Raw genomic sequence first — 23734 nt, 5'->3', positions numbered from 1 at the left:
TCTTTCCTGCCTATGCAGGGGGTCGGACTCGATGATCTATTGAGGTCCCTTCCGACCCTACATCTATGAATCTATGAATGAATATGAATATGAATCCCTTACCCTGTACTCTTTGTGGGGCTCCAAACCTCCCCTGTACTCCACCCTGGGCATGTCCTGTGTCAGACAAGGATGAACATAATAATGCATACTGTCCTAAGCAGCCATTGTAGTAGGGGATTTACCAGGATGACCCCTTTTTGGTTTCCGAACAGTCAGTAATCCACAGCTGCTTGACTGAATTGACTTGGTACTCAAAACAGAGATTGGTATCTACTAATGGTTTACTTCAGTATCATCAAAACATGCCTTTCCCACCAGGGGTCTTTTTGGGCCATGGGCTTCACAGGCCCTAGTCCTGCTGCTTGAGGCTTTCTTCCCTCAGTTCAACTAAGCTCTGGTGACCCTCAGTCCTTGGTCAGGGATCTGAAATAACTACTCTGGGGCTGCTGATAGCCCCTCTTCTTTCAGAGTGCTACAAAGCTAGGGTGTAGGGATCTGCCCCAAGCTGAGCTTTGACCTCTGGGTCACACCCTAACCCTTGAGAAGCTAATAGTGTCCCAGCTTTGGGTTTCTCTACCCAATCCTTTTCCAGCCAGGATCTGTCTGACCTGAGAGTTGTTGCATCTCCACTCATTTGTCTGCAAGCACTGGTCCCTGGTCCAGTACCTGCAGGTTGCTGGTTCCTGTTATCGGTCCTCCTCCGAGCTCCGTGCTCTTTGGGCTGGGTAGCTGCTTTGCTTCAGTGGCTGGCTGCTCCCTGCCTGGGAACTGCTCAGCCTGCTCTCTCTGCTGCACACTGCTGCCACTATGCCCCTCTCTGGGGCCAGAAATACTTTCTCCGGCATTCTCCTTGCCAATCTGGAGCCTCAGGCTGCTCCAGAAGCATCTGGACATCTCCCGGATGCTGGTTGTCCCACTTTCTCTCTTATCCTCTCTCACACCTGTATAAAGCATGTATCAAATTTAGGTGCAAATAGCTAAGTTGCATTAGTGCATGTGTAGATGCGCTAATGCACATTAACCCAACGTATGTCAGTGAACACACGTTGCGTTAATGGGCATTAGCATGTCTTCACGCAAGCTAATGTGACTTAGCTATTCACGCCTAAATTTAATGTGCCGCAATGCTCGTTAGCATGTCCACGTTTAGGCGCCTGCCTAAATTGCTTTAATGAGCCTTAAGCAAAGGCACATTAAATTTAGGTGCACGTAAATACACCTGTATACACGCCCAGAGTGAATGAAAGTCCAGCTGAGATTAGAAACCTGGCCCATGCCTAGCAGAACAGGGCTCACTTCTCCCAAGGCAAGTCATGAACCCAATCTTCGTGTCTGTTTCCCCTCGTGCAAAACTGAGGTTATGGCACTTACCAGAAACAAAATTTGAAACCATGGCATTTAAGATGCCCAGAGCCACATGTATTGTAGGCAGGAGAGGTATCATTAACCACATTTACATATGGGAAGCAGAACAGAGTGGTGGGTTGTTTTCTTTATTTTAAATATAATAGTAGAAGTATGTCTCTAACAATACCAAGACAGCTAACCTTGTTTTCATCTTGAACATCCAGTGACTGCACTGCCTGTATTATGTGGCCGTATCATTTTCCATTTAAACCTACAACCAACAGCCTCCAACATTTTTGGAAATAAAATGTTAATATTTAATTGCCATGAAAAATAATTAGGTGAATATTTTGTAAAAATGTTCAGACCCTACTTCCTCATTTAGGATACAACAGACAATGGTAAACGTATCCTTTAAGAAAGATTAACCAATAGTCCTAAATTTATTTACTACTAGATTGAAACGATTTAGTAAAAAAAGTACAAATCCCCTGAAGTTTCTGTGTTTTCAGACATTTCCAGATCTTGTTTCTCATTATGCTTTTCACACAACAAACTCTGGCTTTCCCAGACTAGACAGATGTGGAATGTATCTGTTGGATTCCAAGGTCACGGAATTATCCCATATGAGATTCCTGGCACAGAGGTGAAAAAGTTTAAGCACCATGCAACAATTGTTGCCATAAAGAATTATAGTTTGGCAAGCATAAATCATAACAGATGTACAGTTTCTAACAAATAAATTTGTAGAGATATCTTACACTGCTACACTGTGTACCCAGCACTAGGGAGGTTTTATTCATCTGACTTCAGATAAAGCAAATATTTTCAGCTGCCTCTTAAACTGGTAACCTGCACAGGCATGTGGGTTTTGCCAAGTTAAAGAATTGGGAAAACATCTTAAATAAAGTGTTATTCAAATGGGGCCTGGTTCTGCTCCCCTTGAATTCAATGAGTGTTTTGCCATTAATCTTAGTTGGTTCAGGATCAGGGCTAGGATACAAGGAGGAAAGAATGGCTATCATTGTCTGCTATCCAGGCTACTGCGAAAGTTAATAGACCGTAGTAGTAACAGAGGAAGTAGTTTTCATACACTGTGAATCCAGCCCCAAATGGGGCCAGAAGAAAGCTGTCTGATTCAGCTGGCAGAAAAGGTGGGCTCCACAGCTGGGAAGTGCCATGCTGGGCTTCTCAGCTCCCACCCTTCCCCATGGCAGATCCTTTGGATTTACTTATTACTAAGCACCATATATGGCATGGACTTATGTCATGAAACTCCACTGAGAATGCTCAGCGAGGCATCCAATATCAGTTCATTTGAGAGCTGACCATGGCTGATTGGTAACTGAACTGCTGCCATCTACCCATGGTTGCCTGTAAAGCTTGGAGCAGCTTAAGAAACACACACTCAAAGGAAAAAGGAGGCAGCAAGAGAAGTGAAAAGTTGAGAGTACTGCCAAGCTGGAGTCAGGCTGGACAACTTACTGAAGCTTTTTGTATGGGCTTTCTACTACCCCCCAACCCCTCTGAGTACTTTGAAGCATAGCTGGGCATAAACCAAGGACATGGAACTGCATGATACGGATGAGATTCTGATAAATATAGCTCATCTACAAGCCCAGCATCAAGGGCAGGCAGCTTGACATAAAAATGGAAAAAAATTCAGGGAAAACTGGAAACTGTATTAGATATATATGTAATGGGCAGTGTCAAATGGGATGGAAGTCTACAATACCATTCTTTTGTAAAAATGTTTGGGTTTAGTTCCAGAGGGTGCATCTCCATGAGATGCTTTACTGCGCAGTAGCACAGCCAGCGTGTGTCTACATGTGCACATGCTTACTGCGCAGTAAACCTTGTTAATCGTCAGTAAATTTGCTACCTGCAAATGCAAGTAGCAAATTTACTTGTGATTCTTACTGCACAGTAGTGCTCGTGTAGGCACCTGAGCGGGAGTAGTTCTGCTTCCGGTCAGTTGGCCACCGGGGACGGGAGATTGCTCCCTGCCCCAGGAACTGCTGGCTGCCAGGGCAGGCTCTGCCATCGGAGCCCTGTTAGGGACTGTCCCCAGCAGCAGGGAGCTCCAAGCCTCCTGCTCCAAGATTGTGATCAGGAAGCAGGTACTGGGAGATCCTTATCTCCCAGCCCCTGCTTTGTCGTTGTGATCAGGGAGTGCGGGGCTGGGAGATGCTGATCTCCCAACACCAGGTCCAGGATCTCCCAGCACTGGACCTGTGACCGCACAGCTGGTACTGGGAGCTCCCTGCTGGCAGGGGCTGAGGAGCCTGTTCCCTGCCTAGCTTTGTGAGTGTGGAGCTGGGTGGTGAACAGGCTCCTCAGCCTGTTCCTCACTCAGTTCCTCAGCCTGTTCCCCACCCAGTTCTGCAGTCACAGAGCTGAGTGGGGAACAGGCTCTCCAGCTTCACTCCACAATTGCAGAGCAGGGGCTGGGAATTGATCTGGTTGGGACAGGTCCCAGCCCCGTGCCCCGATCAGGGGATCGAGGCACAGGGCTTGGGAAGAGTTATGGAGGTCGGGTAGGTCCCAGCCCCCAGCCCTGATCTGCCACTCAGGCAGCTAGCAGTGAGCTAGCTGCTAGCTGCCCCATCGGTGAATCAGGGCAGGGAGCTGGGATCTGCCCCTCCCCTGCAGCTCTTTCCAAGTCCCCTGCCTCTCAACAGGGAGCCAGGGCCAGGAGCTTACTTCTGCTGGGGCGGGGGAACATTTTCCTGCCCCGGCAGCAGGCAACCGCCCCCCTTCCCCCCTCCCCTCTCCGGGGGCAGGGTGCAATGTCCATGCCCCAGCCAGAAGACAGCTGTCTCCTAGCTCAGTGCTCCCTGCCAGCCCCCCTAGAGCTCCCCCCGGTGACAGCAGGGGCAGTTTGCTGCCATTAGCAGCAAATCTGCTCCCAGTTTCCTGCACACGTAGACACCTGTCCAGGAGCATTTACTCACAAGTAGTTTACTCACGAGTAAACTGCTCCCACATCAAATGCATGTGTAGACACACCCAGAGCAAGTATGATACTAACCTCCTTTGTAAAGTACTTTGAGATCTACTGATGAAAATTACTGGGTTAGAGCTAGAGTTCTTACTCTTACTCAGAATTATCTTAGTGGGTAGAAAAGGAGTCGGAACATCTGGATTTAGGATTCTGTGCTTACCTCTACTGTTGATTCAGTAAAAAGGCAAAGTTTTAACTATAATTCCCTCATCAGTAATGGGGATAAGAATTTGAACAATACTATCCAATGGCGAGTGAAAGCCTCACATGAAACGTGCTCTATACATACTAAGAGACAGATTCTGTTACACGTGCTAGGCATTTAAGTAGAACTTATGTTTGAGCGCCTGAATGTCATCCTTTTTCACTAAGACTAAAATGAAGTGCATTGTAAAAGTAGACATGCTAGGAGTTTTCTAGGCACTTGAGCAGGGTAGAATAGGATTGCACGTAGACACATAAGCCCCGTCCCCATGAGTGTGTACATCCGGGGGGGGTGTATTTCCTGTGGGACAAACAGCAGCGTTACATATTTGCTTCTGGTGTCGTGTCCTCTGGCATGCAGCAGGTGGGGTAGGGGATGCTGGGAACAGTGCGTGTGCTGGACCCAACAGCCTAACCTGGGGTCCTGAAGGCTTCATGGGGCAACAGCAGTGCCGAGCTGGCCCCTCGGAGCTTGGCTGGCAGCCAGAGCGTGACTGGCCTGCCAGGCTCCGGTTTCTGGCAGTGCATGCTGCTGGCACGTGCACTGTGCTGCTTGTTTTAGTGGCGTTTTTTTTTTACACTGGGATATCTCAGTTAAAAAAAAAAAATCTCCACAATGCAAATTAGCGGCACGGTGAATGAGTGTGTATGCACCATGTGCAGTTTGCGGCACCTCAGACGGGTTTGAGGCACCGCCCTGTATGTGTGCTCCTGTCGGGACGTGCTCAGGGTATGTCTGCAGCATGGTGGCAGCGTATCCCAGCATCATATTTCTGAGCACTCCCTGTCCACTTCCTTCTCGCAGAGCTTCAGACATGGACAACACACCAGTGAAGTTGCTCTGGGATCATCCCAGTGACTGCTCTCCAACATGCTGGAGATCAGTGTGTGCAAAGTTACTTGGAAGGGGTACATGGTTGGGAACAGGTGGGAGAGGCATATTGAGGAACATCCTTGCTAGGCCAGCACAGCCACTGGGCTGTAGGCATAATCCTAGAGTCATTTAGACACCCAAGAGATGGAATAGGGTCTAGTCTAAAGCATTTTTATATTTTTCTTCTTGCTATCACCAGACAAGCGAGAAAATGGTACAGTTGTAAGAATTAGCAGCAATTACTTGTCTAATGAAAAAAGACTTTTTAGAATGAAGGCAGACAGGCCTCTGCTTGGTGGAAATTAATTCAAATGGATACTCAGAGCTCTGCTTGGACAGTTCGTTTCAAAACATTTGTAACGATCACCTTGTTGACTTCAACTTTTTAAGATCAGGCCTATTGTTTGATGCTGCAATCTGAGCAGGGAACCGTTGCAAAGCATTGTGATTGCTGAAAACACACTTGAGATTACATGGGTGAAAGCAGTGTTTCTAAAACAGCCGGGACATTCTTGACACTACGGGGAAAGGGGAGGGTCTCTTCCTGAATGCTGTTTAAATCCTAGTTTGGTAGAACGGTGTTAGTAAACCGTTTGCACCATGGTAACAAGTGCTAGTGTGGAGTGTAGCCATGAGAGGTAAGGATTAAAAGTGGCCACTTTCTTTCAGGATTAGGCATTTGTGTTGTAAAGGGAACCTTGGGTATTATTGCAAAACAAGCTTCTGAAAATTTATGGGGGGAAAAGCTGTTTAAAAAAGAAAAGAAAAATAATGGTCCAATTGTTTCCTGCTTTAAATTGTTGCTCTTTGACATTCTAACCCGAGAGAGACCCCTTTGGCACATACCCCTCCAACAAGCAGGAGAACTACAAAGTAAACCTCTTCCGTATGGTTAATGAAGTCGCTGCCTTAGGCACACTCTGCTATCACACCTGATAATCTCTTTAAAAACACAGTATGATTAATTATTAATTAGGAAGATGAATGTTGTCTCGAAAAGGAGTTTCAAAGGCTGCAATCTGAACTGCTTAGTGTCACCCGGACTTTGTTGATACTGAATGTGTTTGTCAAGGGCTCTTCAGTGCAGCAATTCCTAGTCTACCTAATACAGTAAATGAGAGGAATTAAAATAACATTACGTGTCTGAATTTCTTGGGCTTTAGGTAATTTTAGCAAGGGAATTGTTTGACATGGGCCCTCGCAGGAAGGGGTGATTTTATTTCCATCTGGTATGATCCAGTTAGGTTCCAGTTCAACAGTTCATCCCTAGCTGAGACAGCGTATAAGCACATGCTTAATTTTAAGCCTACGCTTATGTCATATGTCCTATCGGAGCACTTCAAGCTAGGCAGGAGCTTAGGTGCTGTCTTGAAGAGACCTGTATTTGAGTAGGTGCCAAAATGTGTTGCTGGGCTCTGCAATGCAACCCAGCAAAAACTGGTCTGAACCAGGCCCTGTTGAAGTCAATGGGAATCTTTCCATTGGTTTCCATGAATATTGGGTCAGAATCTGTATATGCAACTATATATGCTGGAAGGCTCTGCGTATTCCAGCTGTCCACGGTTTTAGGCCATCAGAGCACCTCACCTAGCTGTCTGATTGACAGCTGTCTGAGAAAGCTGAGCCAACCAAGCTCCATTACTCCCGTTATCAGGATCATTCGCCCCCAATGATCAAGAGAAAGAAAGGGGTGTTCCCTCAACTGGGGGAAAGTGCCAGGGGGTTGGTTTAAAGCAGCTGGCTGCTCCTTCTCCTGTCCTGCCAGAAGGCCCAGCGACAAAGGCCTTGAATCATCCCTATCAACTGCCACAGCTTTTGGCTTTTCCTCCAGACTTCCCCTCTTTCCGCCTCTTCTCCTCTCTCCCCCCGTGGTCTTTACCACTGCAGTTCAGTTACATCTGGCAAATTCTGCAACCATCTGAAACCTGAGCAACAGTGCTGAATGGGTTGTCTTAATAATTTGCTACAACTGCTGGTTGTGTGGACATCGCCTGATTATTACAGAAAGTCAGTACGTTTCAGATTTCATTGTTGGTGCGCGGTAGAAATCAGGACAGCTGTATTTAAGTTCCATAAGCTGCTGTATATCCCGGGCCTCGAGCACAAGCAGTAATTGTATGGTAACTCTGAGACAAAATGGGATATTCAAATGAAAGGTGTATAAATATGAAGAAGTGCTTTTACTAACACATTTTGTTAGCTGCTTGGCTAATCTTTATGAAGCCTGTTACTGTATTTTGTGAGCATTTCTCAGTCTTTACTATGTTGATCTTCACAATACACTGGAAAAGTGCCATGATCCCCATATTACAGGTGGTCCCAGACAACAAAAATGGCAGCTAGGAATCGGTGCAGAGGTGGCCTGGTTGCTTTTACTTGCCTTTGCAGATATGCCTTCTGCCAGCACTGGGGGTTATATATGGGAACCTTTACACTGCATCTGTGTCCCTCACAGGTTATTCGTGCTTTATGACCAAGTTCTTGCAGCTGTGAAACAAAAAGTAGCTGCATTGCACTGGAAGATCGAATTTGAAATATTCCATAAGACTTAACGAACCAACTCTTCTGTATATGCTAAACACAGGACACCATGTTTGCCTTAATGTTTTCTTAGTTCATTTCTGGTGTTTAAAATATCCATTAATCAAATCTGTAGAGTTGTGGTGTATACTGGAAATACCAACACACCACGATGCTAGTAGCTTTGCTGTAGCCACTCCAGAAAATATTTTGAGAAAACTTGGGGGAAAAGCTGGTGCAAAGATTGCAAATCCCATGTTAATTGTCAGAGATTCCTTCCCTGATAGCTCCGCATGCACACACCATTCGTTTTTCACAAAGATAAAATATGTCATAATTTTCTCTTAATGTTCAGCATGGCCCTGACCTTATGTGGAGTTCATGCATGGCCTAACTGTTTATGCATTGACTTTGTTACTCATGCTCTTATAGGATATTGCTGTATTACACAAGAAGTCTCCCTGAAATCAGAGGAATCAAGGCACACTAAGTCATAAAGTTCCTTTTACTGTGAGTAAGGATGGTCAGATCAGATTGTTTGCTTTTGAAGGCTTTCAGGACACTCTCAGGATGTGTGTAAAGCCTTTTGGGATTGAAGCTCTAGCTTACAGACTGTGGCTCAAACTATTTAGTCAACATGGCCCAGAGCGCTTAAAATCTACATTTAAACCAAAGGCAGCTGCAGTCTCAGGAGTAATAATTCTGTTTTTACCGCACCGCGTTGCCTCCATACGCGTCAATGATAAAAGAATTGGAGATACACCTTTATAAACAATGATCAAGCAGGTGGGAAGGGGGGTGGGGGCCAGTCTGTGGTGGAGCTCATCCATGTCTCTACATACATTTAAAACCATCCCTTAAAGGGATGCCTTTTATCCCAGGCCCATAAAGATGCTGTTGAGATGGCTAAAGATGGGCTGCAAGAGTCTGCCAGCCCCTTAGGGCACAACTAGTTGCTTTATAGTGTAGATTTCCTTAGGACGTACAAAGCTCTTTCTGCCAGATTCTGCAGGAAAAGATAATTTTGGGGGCTGCTTTTCTCCGGATCCCAAAAACTTTCTCTTTCCATTACACCAGGTTCAAAAAAGAATTGGAAAGCCACGCAAAGAATTTACAAAGAAAAATTAAATTCCCCAGGGAAGGATATCTCCAAGCCCCACTACAAGTGTTTATCCCACTCCTACAGCAAAATCTACATTTTGTTTGTTGCTTGGAAACTATTGCCCTTGCTGGCTGCAGCTGCTCGCCCAGCCCTGGTCACAGCATTAGCTATGAGACTTTAATTATGATGTCTGTCTCAGGCTTTTGCTTGGTCTGGGTACTTCAGTATCTACAGAATGTTTTCACAAAGTAGCAGATGGTGGTAGGAGTAATTGGGCCATAAAACAACATTAACAGCTAAAAATGATTTTCACCAGAAAGAAGGTTGTGGTGGGGTGAGAGGGGGGGTTCAAAACTGTTTTCTTGTTTTCTGTCTTTTGCATTCAATATTGCCTGTGCTGTAGGTGGTAGCATTCAATCGTGTCTGCTCCCAAGACATGATAACTATTAAGGTCAGTCACAAATACGAACAGTTGATGAATAACCCATTATAGAGTCACTTTTATGTTGACTCAGTGGACATTTCCTGGCTTCAGAGAGAGTAAAGATAAAGGCTAGCTTTGTACAGGGAAAGAATCTTTAAAATGCAACATTTTTTTTTCTTTGTGACTTTTATTGCCTTGTAGGCTGACATGTCTGAAGGAGGAAAACAGTGCATTGTTGGCAGTAATCCATGGTGCTTGGCACAGACTGTCGTTAAAATCTGCCATTAGGATGAATATTAATTCAGTTGTTTTCCCACAGAAGCTACTGATTAGTCAAGGCCAAGTATCTTGAAGACAATTCCTTAAAAACTGCATCTTAATGCACCTTTACCAGATACCTCTGGGACAGTGCAGTTTTCTGTTGCCAGTGTGATTACAGAGCTGGCAAGAAAAATAAATAAAAAAAATAAAGTTATAACTAAGTGGGAAAAAACCAAACAGGTAGGCACAGATCCTGGATTGGCACTGTACTGTCAACACAATCTGGGCATGAAACCAGCATAACCAGCAGGGATGATCACACCCTAGAATAAGAGGATCCTCCCAGGACTGAAACTTGGTACTGATGCCACCTACCCTCCTTGCAGCCGGTGCAGGGAGCATGAGCACAACTTCCAGTATCCTAGTGATCTCCAGCTGCACTGTCACTTGGGGATGTAACTTAAAACAGTCATAGTAGCAGCTTGTCACACAGCTGGCTCAGAATCAGAGAGGTACCATCCTTCTGTGACTCATCTCAGTGGCTTTTTGGTGTTAGGTGAAGCCCTGAGCAGTTACATCATGTGGATCTACCTGTATCATGCCCCTCTGTATTGTATCCAATCTGATTCGAATTGGTATACGTCTAAAATAACATGTCAGAGTCAGTGGACTACGCACCTAGAGGCACTGATCCTGAAAGCACTTCTATTAGTGTGAAACTTACCCCACGGTGAGGGTTGGGAATGGGAAGATCACCCATGGAGCAGAGACTCCTTAGTTAATAGCTTCACATCCCCATTCCAGGTCTCTACACAGTCTCTAAACCCATGTGAATTGATGCAGCATGCTCTGTTCTTTCTGTACTGCATTAGGGCTCTGTCTGCTGTGGACCGGATCCGTCTCCCACTGCGGTCAGTACCAAAGCGCTGTTGGTTTCAATGACAGGACTCAGTGCCAGTTTAAGGCAAACTCAATCACAGAAATGCTGTCAGAGCAAGATTGTCCTCGAGTCTTTGACAAGGGGTTGGATGAAATGATCTAAAAGTCTTTCCTTCTCGAATGTCTATGGTTTTAAATAGTAAATGATCAAGGCAAAGGCATTTCCTGGTGATTAATGGCTGGCTGGGTGTAGTCCTGTCTGGGCCTTAACCCTGGCCTCTTGTATATCCCTAGGAAGTGCCCTGTGGGGCTCAGTTATTTTGCTGTTCTGAGCCACACATGGTTTATGACTGATTGACATTTTTAAAAGCACCTTTCTCTCCATGCTCTGTTCTGGTGCTTGCAGTGGATGGCTTTGTTCCTCCCTCTCTAAAAGAAGTGGATGTTACTTCTAAATGTATATAACTGTAGCTTACGGTGGCGGGAGCCTAGAAACACATCATAATTGTATGCACGTGTGACATTGCTGGCACATAGTGCACTGCATATTGGATCGCATCCGGCATAGCAGTTGAGCTGATTTCTAGGACTTGGGCCAGTCAGGTAGCAGAGTTTGCTCTCTCTTGTCCCCTCTAGAGTGTAGTATGCAGTCATGTTTCTGAGGAGTTTGGATAGTGGGAATATCAAGTGTTAGCATTACCGAACTTCTGTAATAGCAGCATGATTGTGTTAATAATATAAAGGCCTTTTCTGATCCCTCTTGCTGGCAAGACAAGTGCATGGGAAGCACAGTGCTCCCATTATTACTATAATGTCATCTTCTGAGCTTGCTCGATACTAGCAGCATCTTTAGGACTCAATCTTACCAGGTGCTGGATGCCTTTAAATCCCATTGAAATCAGTGGGAATCAGTTCCTCTCAGAGTAAGGTCCATTAATTTACAAAACTTCATGCATGCATTAGGTATGTATTGAATAAAATAGCAGAATGCATTTCAAAATGGGAGTAGTTGCTACTGCTGCTTAGAAATGGCCTTTTCTGCATATGAAGAACTGTAATCTCCAGTTCACAGAGAAAGAAAAGGAGAATGATATCGAGGGACGTAGCTTTAAAAATCCTTTTTAATATAGACCTAAGGCCTGTTTCTATAGCTCTGGTGGACATAAGTAATCATGAGAGCAGACAAGTGGTTAGAATGGTTATGTAGGTCAAAATGGGACCAAAAGTTGTTGGAGTGTACTGTATGGCTCAAATAGCTGAACTCATTTCAATTATCATTAGTATAGAAGGTTAGTTATCCGTAATAATTAGTGTCACCATCATTCTAGATCATCAGGCTTTTCCAGATAACCAAACATCACAGTATGAAGTGAAATACCTAAATTACTGTACTGTACAGCAGATATTAATAACAAGAAATAAACATATGGTTCTGTATAACGTTTTAACATCTCAAAGCACTAGTGAATAAACAACGCACAGTTGTCTAACCAACAAGCAAAACACAACTGCGGGCTGATGGTTTTGTTAATAGAAACCCTTCTGGTTAATTGTTTTCTGGATAATTGACTTCTGGATAATGGACTCTCTACTGTTTTTTAAACTAGAGCTTTGCTAATAAATCTCAGTAGGTCTCTTGTAGTAATTAGACTGTCCATATTTCTAGCATGTTTTTGCACTAGGAGTTATCATTTCTGAATGTCTTTAATCTTAGAGATGCAATGGGAATCATTTCATTTTGTGAATTGGTAAGTGTGATTAGGCAAATCCTTTCCACGTACTGTGTCATGAATATTTTTGGTCGTTTCAGGACCAATCCTACTTCCATGGAAACCAATGTGAGTCTTTACGCTGACTCACCTGCGATTTGAAGGAACTATTATTTGCACATGTCCAATTGTTTTTGCTACTACTTCCTAGGATACTGGTAAATGTTCAGTACCTTATAGTAACTTGAAGATTTAATAGCAATACCATAAAAAGGACTCTCAGGGGCTTACCTTGGGAAGCTGTGAGTTATGGGGTGAGTTGTTTAGCAAAGTGTGAAACAGCAAGGGGCTGTGAGTCAAGAGCAGTAGCAGAGAGACAGACTACATCTTTCAGCTCAAAACCTAAGCTTTCAGCTCCTACCGTGCAGGCTCCTGTTGTGTCTAGGTGGTTGAGGAGTCTCCGAACACGGCATGAAAGAGCTACGTTGTCTCAGGACAATGGCACGAGTGAGATAGGAATTGTCAGGCCAGAGATGCAACCCTTACTTGAAGATTTATCTAAACCCACACAATTTCCTTTCTGATATACCAATATAGTTCAAGTGCCACATGTGTCTCATGCAAATGCAGTTAAATTGGTATAAAGACACTTACCCTGGAATAGTTTATTTCTGTAAGGGAAGGTGAACAAGTTACAGAGGTATCCAGCACCCTTTTATACCGATATAATTGCATGCACTATATAGGTTCTACCAATGTAACAATTTTGACTGAAAACCACATCCTTACTTGAAGTAGTTAAATCATTACAAAAATGAGCTTAAGCTTTCTTGCTTGTGCAGTCTGTTGTCTGCTCTCTTACAGTCCTTGTTAGTAATCAGTAAGTGGAAATATGCTTCACAGGGGACTCTTAAATTCGCAAGAGATGACTATCCCATTCAGAAGCTTCTTCCATGAATCAGGCCATTCAGTATTAGCGAGGTGAGGGGAAGTGAAAGAGACAGAACGTTAAAAACAGTTATAAAAAAAGGTTATGCACCGCCAAGTGCAGTAGTAGGTCTTATACTCATTTCCAGATGAATGTAGGTGGCGGGGTGCAATGGAACTAATACTTGGCTCACGTTTTGCTAAAGCCCTCCTTACGCTGCTATGCCACCACAACTTTTTGCGCTGAGAACATCATTTGCATAATAATAAACATTAAAATTTGGTCCATTTTCAGAACAGCACTCGTCATGGGCATTTGTCATTGACTCGGCAGAACCTGCAGTGGACCCTCTAGGCATACACCGCAGATGTAAAGCCCATATTCTTTGTCAAAGGCAGGCAATATGATATGGCCTGAATGTTCCTGTGAAAGGGCTTAGTGTTGCAGTCCCTTACCTGTGTGAATAAAGATGCTTGCAGGATGGGTTTGCAACATCTGCCCCAAAGCGACGTGACTTTGACCCCTATTCCTGGAAGCCATCCCATAGCAGGTTAATAGTTTCTGTGATACGACCCATTATGGTCTATCACCATCTCCAAGTACAGGATACTTGCATTGTCATAACCCTGCAAGGCATGGGTAGGTATTGTTTTTAAAAAACCCACATATTGTCTTGACTCTTATAAAAAATGACAGCATGCCACCAATCCTTTCAGATCCATCTAATAAAATTCAGTTAGCCGTGACTATAATTTATGTTGAACTCGGCTTTTGTTACTTGAAAATCCCAGTTTGCAACCTCCCTCCCCCTTGCTCTCCCAAAGTAAACTCAGCATTGTAGTTTACAGCAGTCAGATATAAGTCACATAGATGTATCACTGGGAACCATGCCCTACCCTGCCTCGCTGGCTCCCTGCCCAGTCAGTGCTTCCATCCCCCACCCTGCAAGGAAATGTAAGACGCTGAAGAAGCTACAGTACTTCATCAGAGAAGTTTCCATGGAGAGACCTATAGCTGCTTCTTGCCCTAGCGGGGAAAATGCCCTTCCTCCCCATCTTCCTGAACATATGCCAAGCATGGCTGGGATATGGGTGTCAGCTACTGGGCACAGGGTTTGTCCTGGTGGGACAAATCTTGAGCTCTCGACCCAGTTAACTGTGGTAAACCCCTAGAGATTTCAATGAGAGTATGTCCATACCACCCCTGCGTAGGCTGGTAAGAAGGGCAGTGATGGACCGGGCATTGTGTGGGAGAATCCCACACTTCTGCAAAGCCAGTGACCCTAGGGCTTCCATGCAAGAGGCACAGAGAGGCGGCAGACTGTCTTCTCCGGGGGCCACTGCCTGGTGAGGGGTTAGGGTGTGCATGGTGGGTTCTGTTACTTGTACTTCCCTTGCATCCACCCTGGGTTTTAAGACGGTGGAGTGAAGTTCACCCTACTCAAGACTGAGTCAGGGACCAGGATTGAACCCTGACAAAACCTGTAACACATTCTTAACTGTTTTTCCTATCCTGGAATGACCAGCTTTATTACAGTTCATCTGTGTCGCCTCTTTCATACGCGTAACAAAACAGTTGGTCTTGAACTGTTCTTTTCCTCTGGATCATACCTCAGGTTTATCTGGAAAAAAAAAATAATCCTAGTGATTTTCAGTAAACTCCATTGTTGATGGAGTACCAATTCCACAGAGGGTTGTAGGACGCTTACAGACTTCAGACTTTGAATCAAGCCCAATAGGAACAGGAGACTGGCTTGACCGTGCACCATTATTTATATGTGAGGCACTTTGCTATCGTAAATAGTTCTGATCAAACCACAGGGATTGCTTGTGTGAATGCAGAGATTCACCTATATATAGTATGTGCTGGATCTGGCCCCAGCAATTTAACTGGGGTCCCTTGATCTAGATGGCCTAACTTTGTGGGACGTCTAAGCACCTATATGACCAGATAGCTGCAAAGTAAACCACCTCTCAGAGGGGCATTGCTTTGGAGGGGGGTGGGAGCTAATTTAAATACCATTTCATTCATTTTTACATCTAAACCGATGGTGCCATATCTCAGCCATACATGTTTACAAAACAGTTTGGTGATGCATCTGAAAGACATTCAGAAAATACTTCTCACTCTGCTACTGAACAGTTGCAGAGGGAGTGAACAGGTGCGTGGGGTAAGGATGGTTGATAGTAGGTGATGGCACATTGCTTTTCAAACTGCTACTCCTGTTGTCTTTGCAAGATGATGCCTGTATTTACTTGGAAGAGAGGAGAGGAGAGGAGGTTACCGATATCGGTTACTGGGAAGACCGGGACCTCTCTCAGGACCTCAGGACCTGAACAGGAACATTCCCAGATCCCCTGAAGATTTATCCTTTCCCTGCCATAGTTTTGCTGGCCAGAAGACATGCTTGTCTGCTCATCGCTTTGCACCATCGCAGTGTACTGATTTATTAAACGGTGTCAGACTCCCTTGTAATGTTTGCAGTGGATGCTCTGCAGGTTTTGTTCCACAGCGGAGGAGACTGAAATAACTATCAGTGTCCAAGACAGTCTTATATCCTAAACAACACTGAAGGGCCCAATGCTGCCAAGTGCCATATGGCAATGGCAAAAGTGTTTCCCACTGTGCTCAAATGCTTTTGGGAGCTGAGGGGGTCGCAACCTTTGAACTCTCCTGAGGAAGTGCTCCTACCACACAGGACTGGGACCAGGGCAGGGATTCGTGCAGGTGAGGGTATTGCATGTGAGTCAAAATTGGCAAGGCAGAGCGCAGTGCGTGCGGAGACCTGACTGGTGACTACACTGCATTGATCTGAAAAGCATACTAAGATGCAGACTGGCCACGCAATGCTGGGGGGGAAGGTTAGGGTTAGGGTTGGGGCAGGGAGCAATAACTACTTCATTTGGGCATGATTAACTTAATTAATAGTATGGTATAGATAGCAAAGGTATTTCCATAAGCCAACCAAACAGGTGGACACGGACTTTCTCCTCTCGGCCAGAACAGTGTGGGTTCCTGGAGACAAAAGAGACTGAGATATTTATTCATAACATAAAATTGAAGCGATAAGAATGGATAATATAAACACCTTCTTTGTGCTGTGGTGTGGGCTGCCTTCCTGAGAAGGTCACTCGGACAATACCCCAGGATGTACTTGCGGTGTGTGTGACTTGCTCTGAGGCTCTGCAGTATAATCAGTTCTTACATCTGGGTGCTGTTGTCAGGGGTTCAGGAAACTTCTTTTTGTTACTCGGTCGTAGACCTGTTCTCACTGAGCAGCGGGAAGAGTGCATGTGACTGTTAAAACAAGAGTGGAAAAATATGTATCTGGAATATGCATTGCTTTATCCTGCCAAGCTGAGTGTTTATTGTGGAGGCCAGACACATCTGTCCTTCTCCAACAGATATCACGGTGTTTCTTGGATTAAAAAGGCAGACTGCAGTGGAACGGTGGAAGAAATTGCTTCAGAAAACTCTGACTTATTGAAGTCTTATATCATATGGACCCTGTCAAGAAATGCTAACAATAATAAAAGAGGCCCTTTAAAGGTGGCACTAAGAGAGATGAAAACAGTCTTGCCTGATATTGTAATTGCCTCGGAGAAATCCTGCCCAGGATGAGTAGCTGGGAGTTGGTTACTTCTTTTTTGAACCTGGAAGGTCAATGCTCCACTTTTATTCCGTCCCCACCCCCAGGATTTTCATTTGCAATAAAAATTGGGAAAAAAATTGGTTTGGAAGAGAGAATGGAGATTTCAATTGCTGACAGACGCTCTATCTGAGGGGCTGGGAGCTTGCCATTCTCCATTCTCCAGGGTGAGATGGAGGAGCACAGAGGCTGGAAGTTATCACGACCTGATGCTGCATTTCCTGCACAGCCGTGTGGGTGCCGAAGGCAGGCAGACTTGGGCCCATAAGCTACACCTGAGCTGGAGTTTACTGGGAGGGTGATGCTAGTTATTATAGCCCTTTCTCTGTATGTGTTGCTCTGAAGTGTGTGGCTTGCACGTGTGTGTGTTTTGTGAGAACTATTGCTGTCAGCATTGCACTAAAGTGCTACTATTGCTGTAAACACTCACGTGCTTTTTGCACTTTCAACCTCTTGCAGGTTTTTCGTGCAAGGCTTGGAAAACAGCAGTGTTGGCTAAATAATTTAGTTAGATCAAGGATAAGGAATTCTTGCTGGAAACCTGACAAGCACCAAATCATTTTCATATATTCAGGCCTCCTGTTTAGTTACTGCCGGGGGTATTCCGCAGTTTGCTGCAGACAGTTTTATGTGCGTGGCTGTGAATAACGTAAGCGTAGCTTATTTAAAAACAACGTAGAGCCCAATCTGCTGAGCAGTCTAGCTCAGGTCACTTGGCCGTAATCAGGTGAATCGTGCGGTGAATTGTGTCTACCACTGGAGCCCGTCGGGGTGAAATCCCAGCCCTTGTGAAGCCAATAGGCGTTTTGCTGTTGGCTTCAACAGACCAATATCTTCAGCCTCAGAGCGTATTCTTTCTTGACATATGGGTGAAGCATGTAGGCAATATGGTGGCATGGCAAATTGTAGTGACCAACTAGGACGTGTTGACAGTCTGCTCTCTGGGAGTCTCTATCAAGCACAAGGTCCTGATAGGGAGGTAACAAGAGAAACAACAACTTTTCATGTGACAGATTGATACGATAACTTACAAACTGGAGCGACACGGCAACATGTGCTGGGGACTTGTGTAGTAATGTCAGAAACCATATTTATTTTGTTTCTTGTTCCCGATATGGTCAGAAACAAGACTTGCCTTTTGATTTGTATACTCTATAAAAGTGACAGTTATCAATTAACCAAGCGAGTTGCCTAGCATTGCATAAAACATGCCAGCGTTTCTAAAAGAAAACCATTGTGAAATGAGGCCTGATATAATAATAAGGAAATGTCACATACACAGTTTTATCTATGTAGCACCTGTTCAGAGGAAAGTAAATTTTGATAATCTTAACCTAACGCTAAAATATCCCACTGCTGTTTGTTGTGGCTGTGCCTTTGCAGGCTAGGGAATCAAAGACTTTTAACTCGCCTTATCGTTCTATTCAGGTCTGTATTTGAACTGCAATGTTATGTATTTTATAAGGCTCTATTTCACTCTGGCACAAGGGCTTAAGGTCCAGTCCTGCAAAGTAAAAAATGCCTTTATCCCCTGCAATGAAGCCAATAAAATTGAGGGTGCTCAGAAGATAGCACAATCAGGGCTTAAATCCTACCTGTGGTGTAGGGGGTGCCTCCTCCCTGGCCTGATAGGTAAGAGGGTACTAGCAGAGCTAGGAAGCAGCTCTGCATTGGTTAGCATACTCCCTAGGGGGAATGGTTTTGAAAGTATCTGCTCTTCAATTTACAACAGCGCTGCACACGCTAATATGCTCTCAGGGTGTTGATGTAGGTAGCAGCAAAATGTGCTGAGCTGGGTGGTGTCTTGTGGGATCTTCCTCAGCCTCACAGTCCTTCTGGTAGAAGATATGCCCTTGTCCAGCCAGCCCCCCTTTCCCAGGAAGGATTGGGCTCTAAAGAATATTTTTTGAGAGTTGGAAACCTAGTTTTATGCCTGCTGTCTCTTACAATAAGCCCCATTGTTGTCTTTGTGGATTGCTTGGAAAGAATGGAAAATGCAGATTTAAGAGGAATCCCCTATTATGGATGGACAAGACTTGGTTTTAAAATGCCCTGTTCCATGAACTGCCCTTTATAAAGTCAATATTGTACCTGTTTTAAATAACATCTCTTCAAATCGTTTATCAGGTTTAAAAAAAAATAGTTTCCGTATCAATTGAAAATAAATACATATATATGGCCCATACAGATTATTAGAAGACTTGCAGCCATAGATAACCTTGGAGAACTTTAGGCCGTGCATTGAAAACAATAGAAAATCTCCCCTGGGAAAGAGAATTCCTGTATGCTAAGCACCTCGCTAAGAACCTGGTCTATACCAAGAGTGCAATTGAGTTTTAACATATGTTAGCACGCTTTAACTAATGCAGTCAGTAATTGTAACATAGATAAGGAACTGTTTTACTTGTCATGTTTAAGCCTGTGGCAATTACAATTATACAACTGTAATGCAGATGAGCCCCAAGAGAACCATCTGGTATGATTAAATCTAGTTTCTCGTCTGAATTTTTGTGGCATTTGAGGTGCAGATTTTCCACTTGAAATGTTTCACCTTTGGCCAATTTTTATTCAGATTTGTAGTTTTTAGGGTAATTGGATGCCTCAGTGCTTGTTAACATGCTATAGAGATTTTCACCTTTCGAAGTGCTAGCTTATCTAAGCTCTGGGCTATTAGTGGTCAAGTGATTATAATTTGATGGATGTTGGGGAGGCCTCATTTAATTTCTAGCTCGCAAAGTCCCATAATAGAAAATCTCTTTACTATAGCTACATTAAGCGGTCCCTTTATTGACAGTCTCAGTAGAGAGCCAGTGATGAACAGTGTGTGTGATGAACCCCTTCTCATCGCTAGAGATGCACCTTTTCCAGTGGAGCTGAGGAAGTGAGTAGGAAACTTTCCCTTTGGCTGCTTATGATATAAAAGTTTCTGTGAATTGAGAGAGAATTGTACTCTCTAAGGCTGTCAAGCCAGCAGCTTTCAGAGGCCCCTGTGCTTACCCTACAATGATTTCTGAAGAGTAAATGATACATTTATGTATATTGTTGGTGTAGTGTGTGAGGACAGCATTGCAGGATCCAGTCCTGCTGCTATTGATTTCAGTCAGAGGGAACCCAGCCCCACTGACATGAACTATATTCGTAAAAATGCATTCCGCCAGGCTATTGATTTTTCGTTTTTATTGCTTCTGTTCAACTCAGATTGAGCTCCTCGTCCTGTTATTTCCCGTTCTAAGAACATGGCTAATACGCTGCATAGGGAAACGCTCTTAGTTTACATGTATAGCATGTCATATTTCAGCAACATGATGAAACCGTTCAAACTTCTCTTTTCTAGGGCACAGCTTCTGTTCTTCAGCGCAGGTCGGATAATGAGGAATATGTAGAAGTCGGACGACTTGGCCCATCAGATTATTTTGGTAAGAAAAAATTGATTTCATAAAACGCATGCAAAGAGAAGGTGGGAGAACATAACTGATCTCCTTCTGAAATAGTTTTCTATGTTTTAAACAACAATGGGGACAAACAGGGTAAGAATCTGCAGTCCTCCCTACTGAACAACTTCCCTAGTTGTTCCACATTTACACCGGGGTAATAAGAAGAGAGGGGCCCAGAATCGTTAAAACATTAGGAAGGCGTTAGGCTTCAGAGCTGTTTAGAATGGCTTAACATGGTATTTCTTCCTGTTTTTAGGGGAGATAGCACTACTGCTCAATCGGCCCCGGGCGGCAACGGTGGTGGCACGTGGGCCGCTGAAGTGCGTAAAGCTGGATCGTCCTCGCTTTGAACGCGTGCTTGGCCCTTGTTCTGAAATCCTCAAGAGAAACATCCAGAGATACAACAGTTTCATTTCTCTTACTGTCTAAATGATTCCACTGGAAACATGCCTTTGTGCTACCTTGTGCACTTAAATTTGATCTGTGCAGTTCCATAGCTTTATGATGAAACAACAAGCGTGCATTTTATGTGTATTTTTCTGTTTATGTCCGAGGCACTGGATACAAATCCATATGTTCTGTATCATTAAAGTAGGGAGACAACTGTTGGAATGAGACTAGCGTTGAGGAGCCTTGATAAATCATGACTTTCGGCTTACAGGCAAGATGGCGACAGGTTGCCAGGTGAAATATTTTAACAGTGTGTTTTTAACTATTTAAAATGCACATGAATCTCCATTTCTCACTTTATTGTAGCTTTTTCTCCTTAAAGTTAGCTCCTTCTATCTTTTGTCAAACTTTTTTTTAATGAAGTTCTATCCCACAGCCTGGTGGTTTCATATACCCTTTGCTGCTAATGGCCTAAAGGTTTATAAAGCTCCACATGATAAATGACAGTTGCACATTTGAAGGGAGAAGATAAGGGAAAGCTTTTCATCATTCCAATGTAACAAGGAAAACAAGGAGCTTTGATCACTCTGTGATTTCAGTATCCTGAGCCAGATCTGTCCCTGATGCAAGCACCTGGGAGTCAGTGGAATTACACCAGGGATTATTCTGGCTAACTCTCTGCTCTCTAATTCAGTTTTTTTTTTAAATGTGAAAACTCCACGGCTTGCTGTGTTTAAGTGTAGCCATTAATTCCCAAAGGAGTTTTGTCCTTAGCCCTTTTTAACTAGGCTGAGCTAATACCCATGGAAGTCAATAGGAGCTTCTCCATTGGAATCAACAGGCTTTGGATCAGGTCCTAAGACATATGAAGCATCGCTGTGTACACTTGGGCTGAAATCTTCAGCAGCTTTTATGGATATTATACACACAGCTTGAGAGAGCTTACTGGAAAGTATTCCTTAGCCTTTTCAACGGTGATTCAACATGATTATTTTACACATGGCCCCTTTAAATCATAATTAATATGATTTTCTGAAAGCTAAATACACACGTCAAACTGAACCATCGCTAAATTGTGTGTGCGTCTTATGTTGCCTGTCTGCAAAAAGGCTTGTACTACATAAGCAAGGGGACCAGGATGCTTCAGCCCTGTAGGTCCATATAGGTACCGGCGTCCTTTTGGATGGAGCCTCTTGTAGGGCTAGTCCTTAGTCTTCTGAGTCACCATCCAAGAGAACAAAATTCAATAATTCACGTCCCACTGGAGGAAAACTCTTCACCGTGACAGTAGCAAAGTTTTGCATGGCAATAACCACAAACGTCATTTCCACATGTTGATTGTGGCAAACCCATATTTCCATCGCAGCATCCTCTTGTTGGAACACAGGAAGAACTTTCCATGCCCTTCCATACTGAAATTATGTAGTTAAATGAAGCAGATATAATCATTGTTAAATCAGAGGCATTAATTAAGACTGAATTAGCAAAGACTGGAAAAGTTGAGTAGACTCTTTATACCAAATTGAACAGAAACTTCTGGATTTGGTTATATTTTCCCACCAGTTTTCATGGCTTGTGACCCAGTTTGGTGGGTCTCAGTACTTCAGTCCTTATGAAGATACATGATCCTGTTGATCTCAGGATCTGGTCCTCTCATTATTTCAAGACATTTAATTTATTTCATCATATTTTCAGTGATCCTAGTAATCTATATTTATGACTATTATTTATTACGATTATGTTATGCTTCCTGCATGTATTTTTAAATGTGATTATTCAGACATTTCATTTTGCAATTTGCAATTTTATGGAAAACATTTATATAAACAAAAACCCACTATATATATGTATATGCAAAACTTATTATTTGCTTAACTGTTTTTGTATTTTCCTGTGTAATTTTTAAAAATGAATTTTAAAAGAGTACCATTCACTCCTATACGTTGTTTTACCTATTGCATTTCGGTTGCTGTATTGGTAAAAACTCCAGAGTGTTTGGTGTAATATGCAGGAATCGTTTAACCATTATTTAAACATTGAGTATTAATCTCGCTGTTCAGAGAGTTAACCATACACACACAGAGCAGATTCTTTACTATAAATCTTTAAAGTTAATAGAAACCATGTTTAAATTATGGTTCTGTTTTAAAACAATCCTAAGAGAAGTGGAACCATTTAATTTCATCTTTTTTTTTGCTCTAAGTAAAATAAGTGGCATTCTATTCCATTTTAAAGATAATTGTAACATTTGAAATGGGTGATGGAACAGAATTATGGTATGAATAAAATTCTTCTACATTATATTTGGTGCTTGTGGGTTTATTAATAGTGGCAGTCATTATTAGGAGAATTAATAGCTGGACTAGGATAAAAGTCATTTTCTATTTAAACATCTGAATACTATAATACAAACTTAAGCTCTGTTAAAAAGAACGAGACTGAAAGGGAGAGGAAAATAATTTCAGTGTCTCAGAAATGGATACTGAGATATTTTGTCTGAGGAGCTTGTAAGGAAAAAAAAACCCTTTTGTGTTTAAATGTAACCATCTACTTAATCTCTCTGTCTGTCTAAGGAAACCACGGCACTGTGGAAGCCCCTAGTACCTCCGTGTTGTCATGTAGACACTGTTCAGCTTAAGCAGCTTGGAGCAGGTGAGCATTCTCACTGGTTTTAGAGACCCATCAGAAAGCCATGAAATAAAAGGACACCTTATGATCCTGTGGCCTGGTTTCTTGTTAAGAAGCAGCCATTCAGTCGCCACTCTGCTAACGCTACAGCTGAAGTCCTGTGTGTCCTCCAGACAGTGGGCCTGTATAGCCTCCATGGTCCCTCTCCCAGCCTGCCACTAATGCCTGGAGCAGCCTGCAGGAGTTGCGGTCACTCGACAAGATCTCTCTGTGGTATCCTCCACGCAGTGCAATCTTGGGTGGTTCCTTTGTCTAAGTCTGTCCAGCTTTCCATTTTTG

General features: G+C 43.5%; 1 protein-coding gene across 1 annotated transcript in view; it reads left to right on the top strand.

Annotated features, from left to right (window-relative positions):
• Positions 1–23068, top strand: part of PRKAR1B (protein kinase cAMP-dependent type I regulatory subunit beta) — a 125016-nt gene extending 101948 nt beyond the window's left edge. The window contains 2 exon segments of the mRNA XM_025215797.1: positions 20278–20359; positions 20634–23068. Of these exon segments, the coding sequence (XP_025071582.1) occupies positions 20278–20359; positions 20634–20806 (255 nt within the window). The 3' untranslated portion in view covers positions 20807–23068.
• Positions 23069–23734: the final 666 nt, after the last annotated feature.

This window comes from Alligator sinensis, unplaced genomic scaffold (assembly GCF_000455745.1).
Source record: "Alligator sinensis unplaced genomic scaffold, ASM45574v1 scaffold1084_1, whole genome shotgun sequence".
NCBI classification, from domain to species: domain Eukaryota; kingdom Metazoa; phylum Chordata; order Crocodylia; family Alligatoridae; genus Alligator; species Alligator sinensis.
This window is presented reverse-complemented; position numbering and strand designations above follow the sequence as displayed.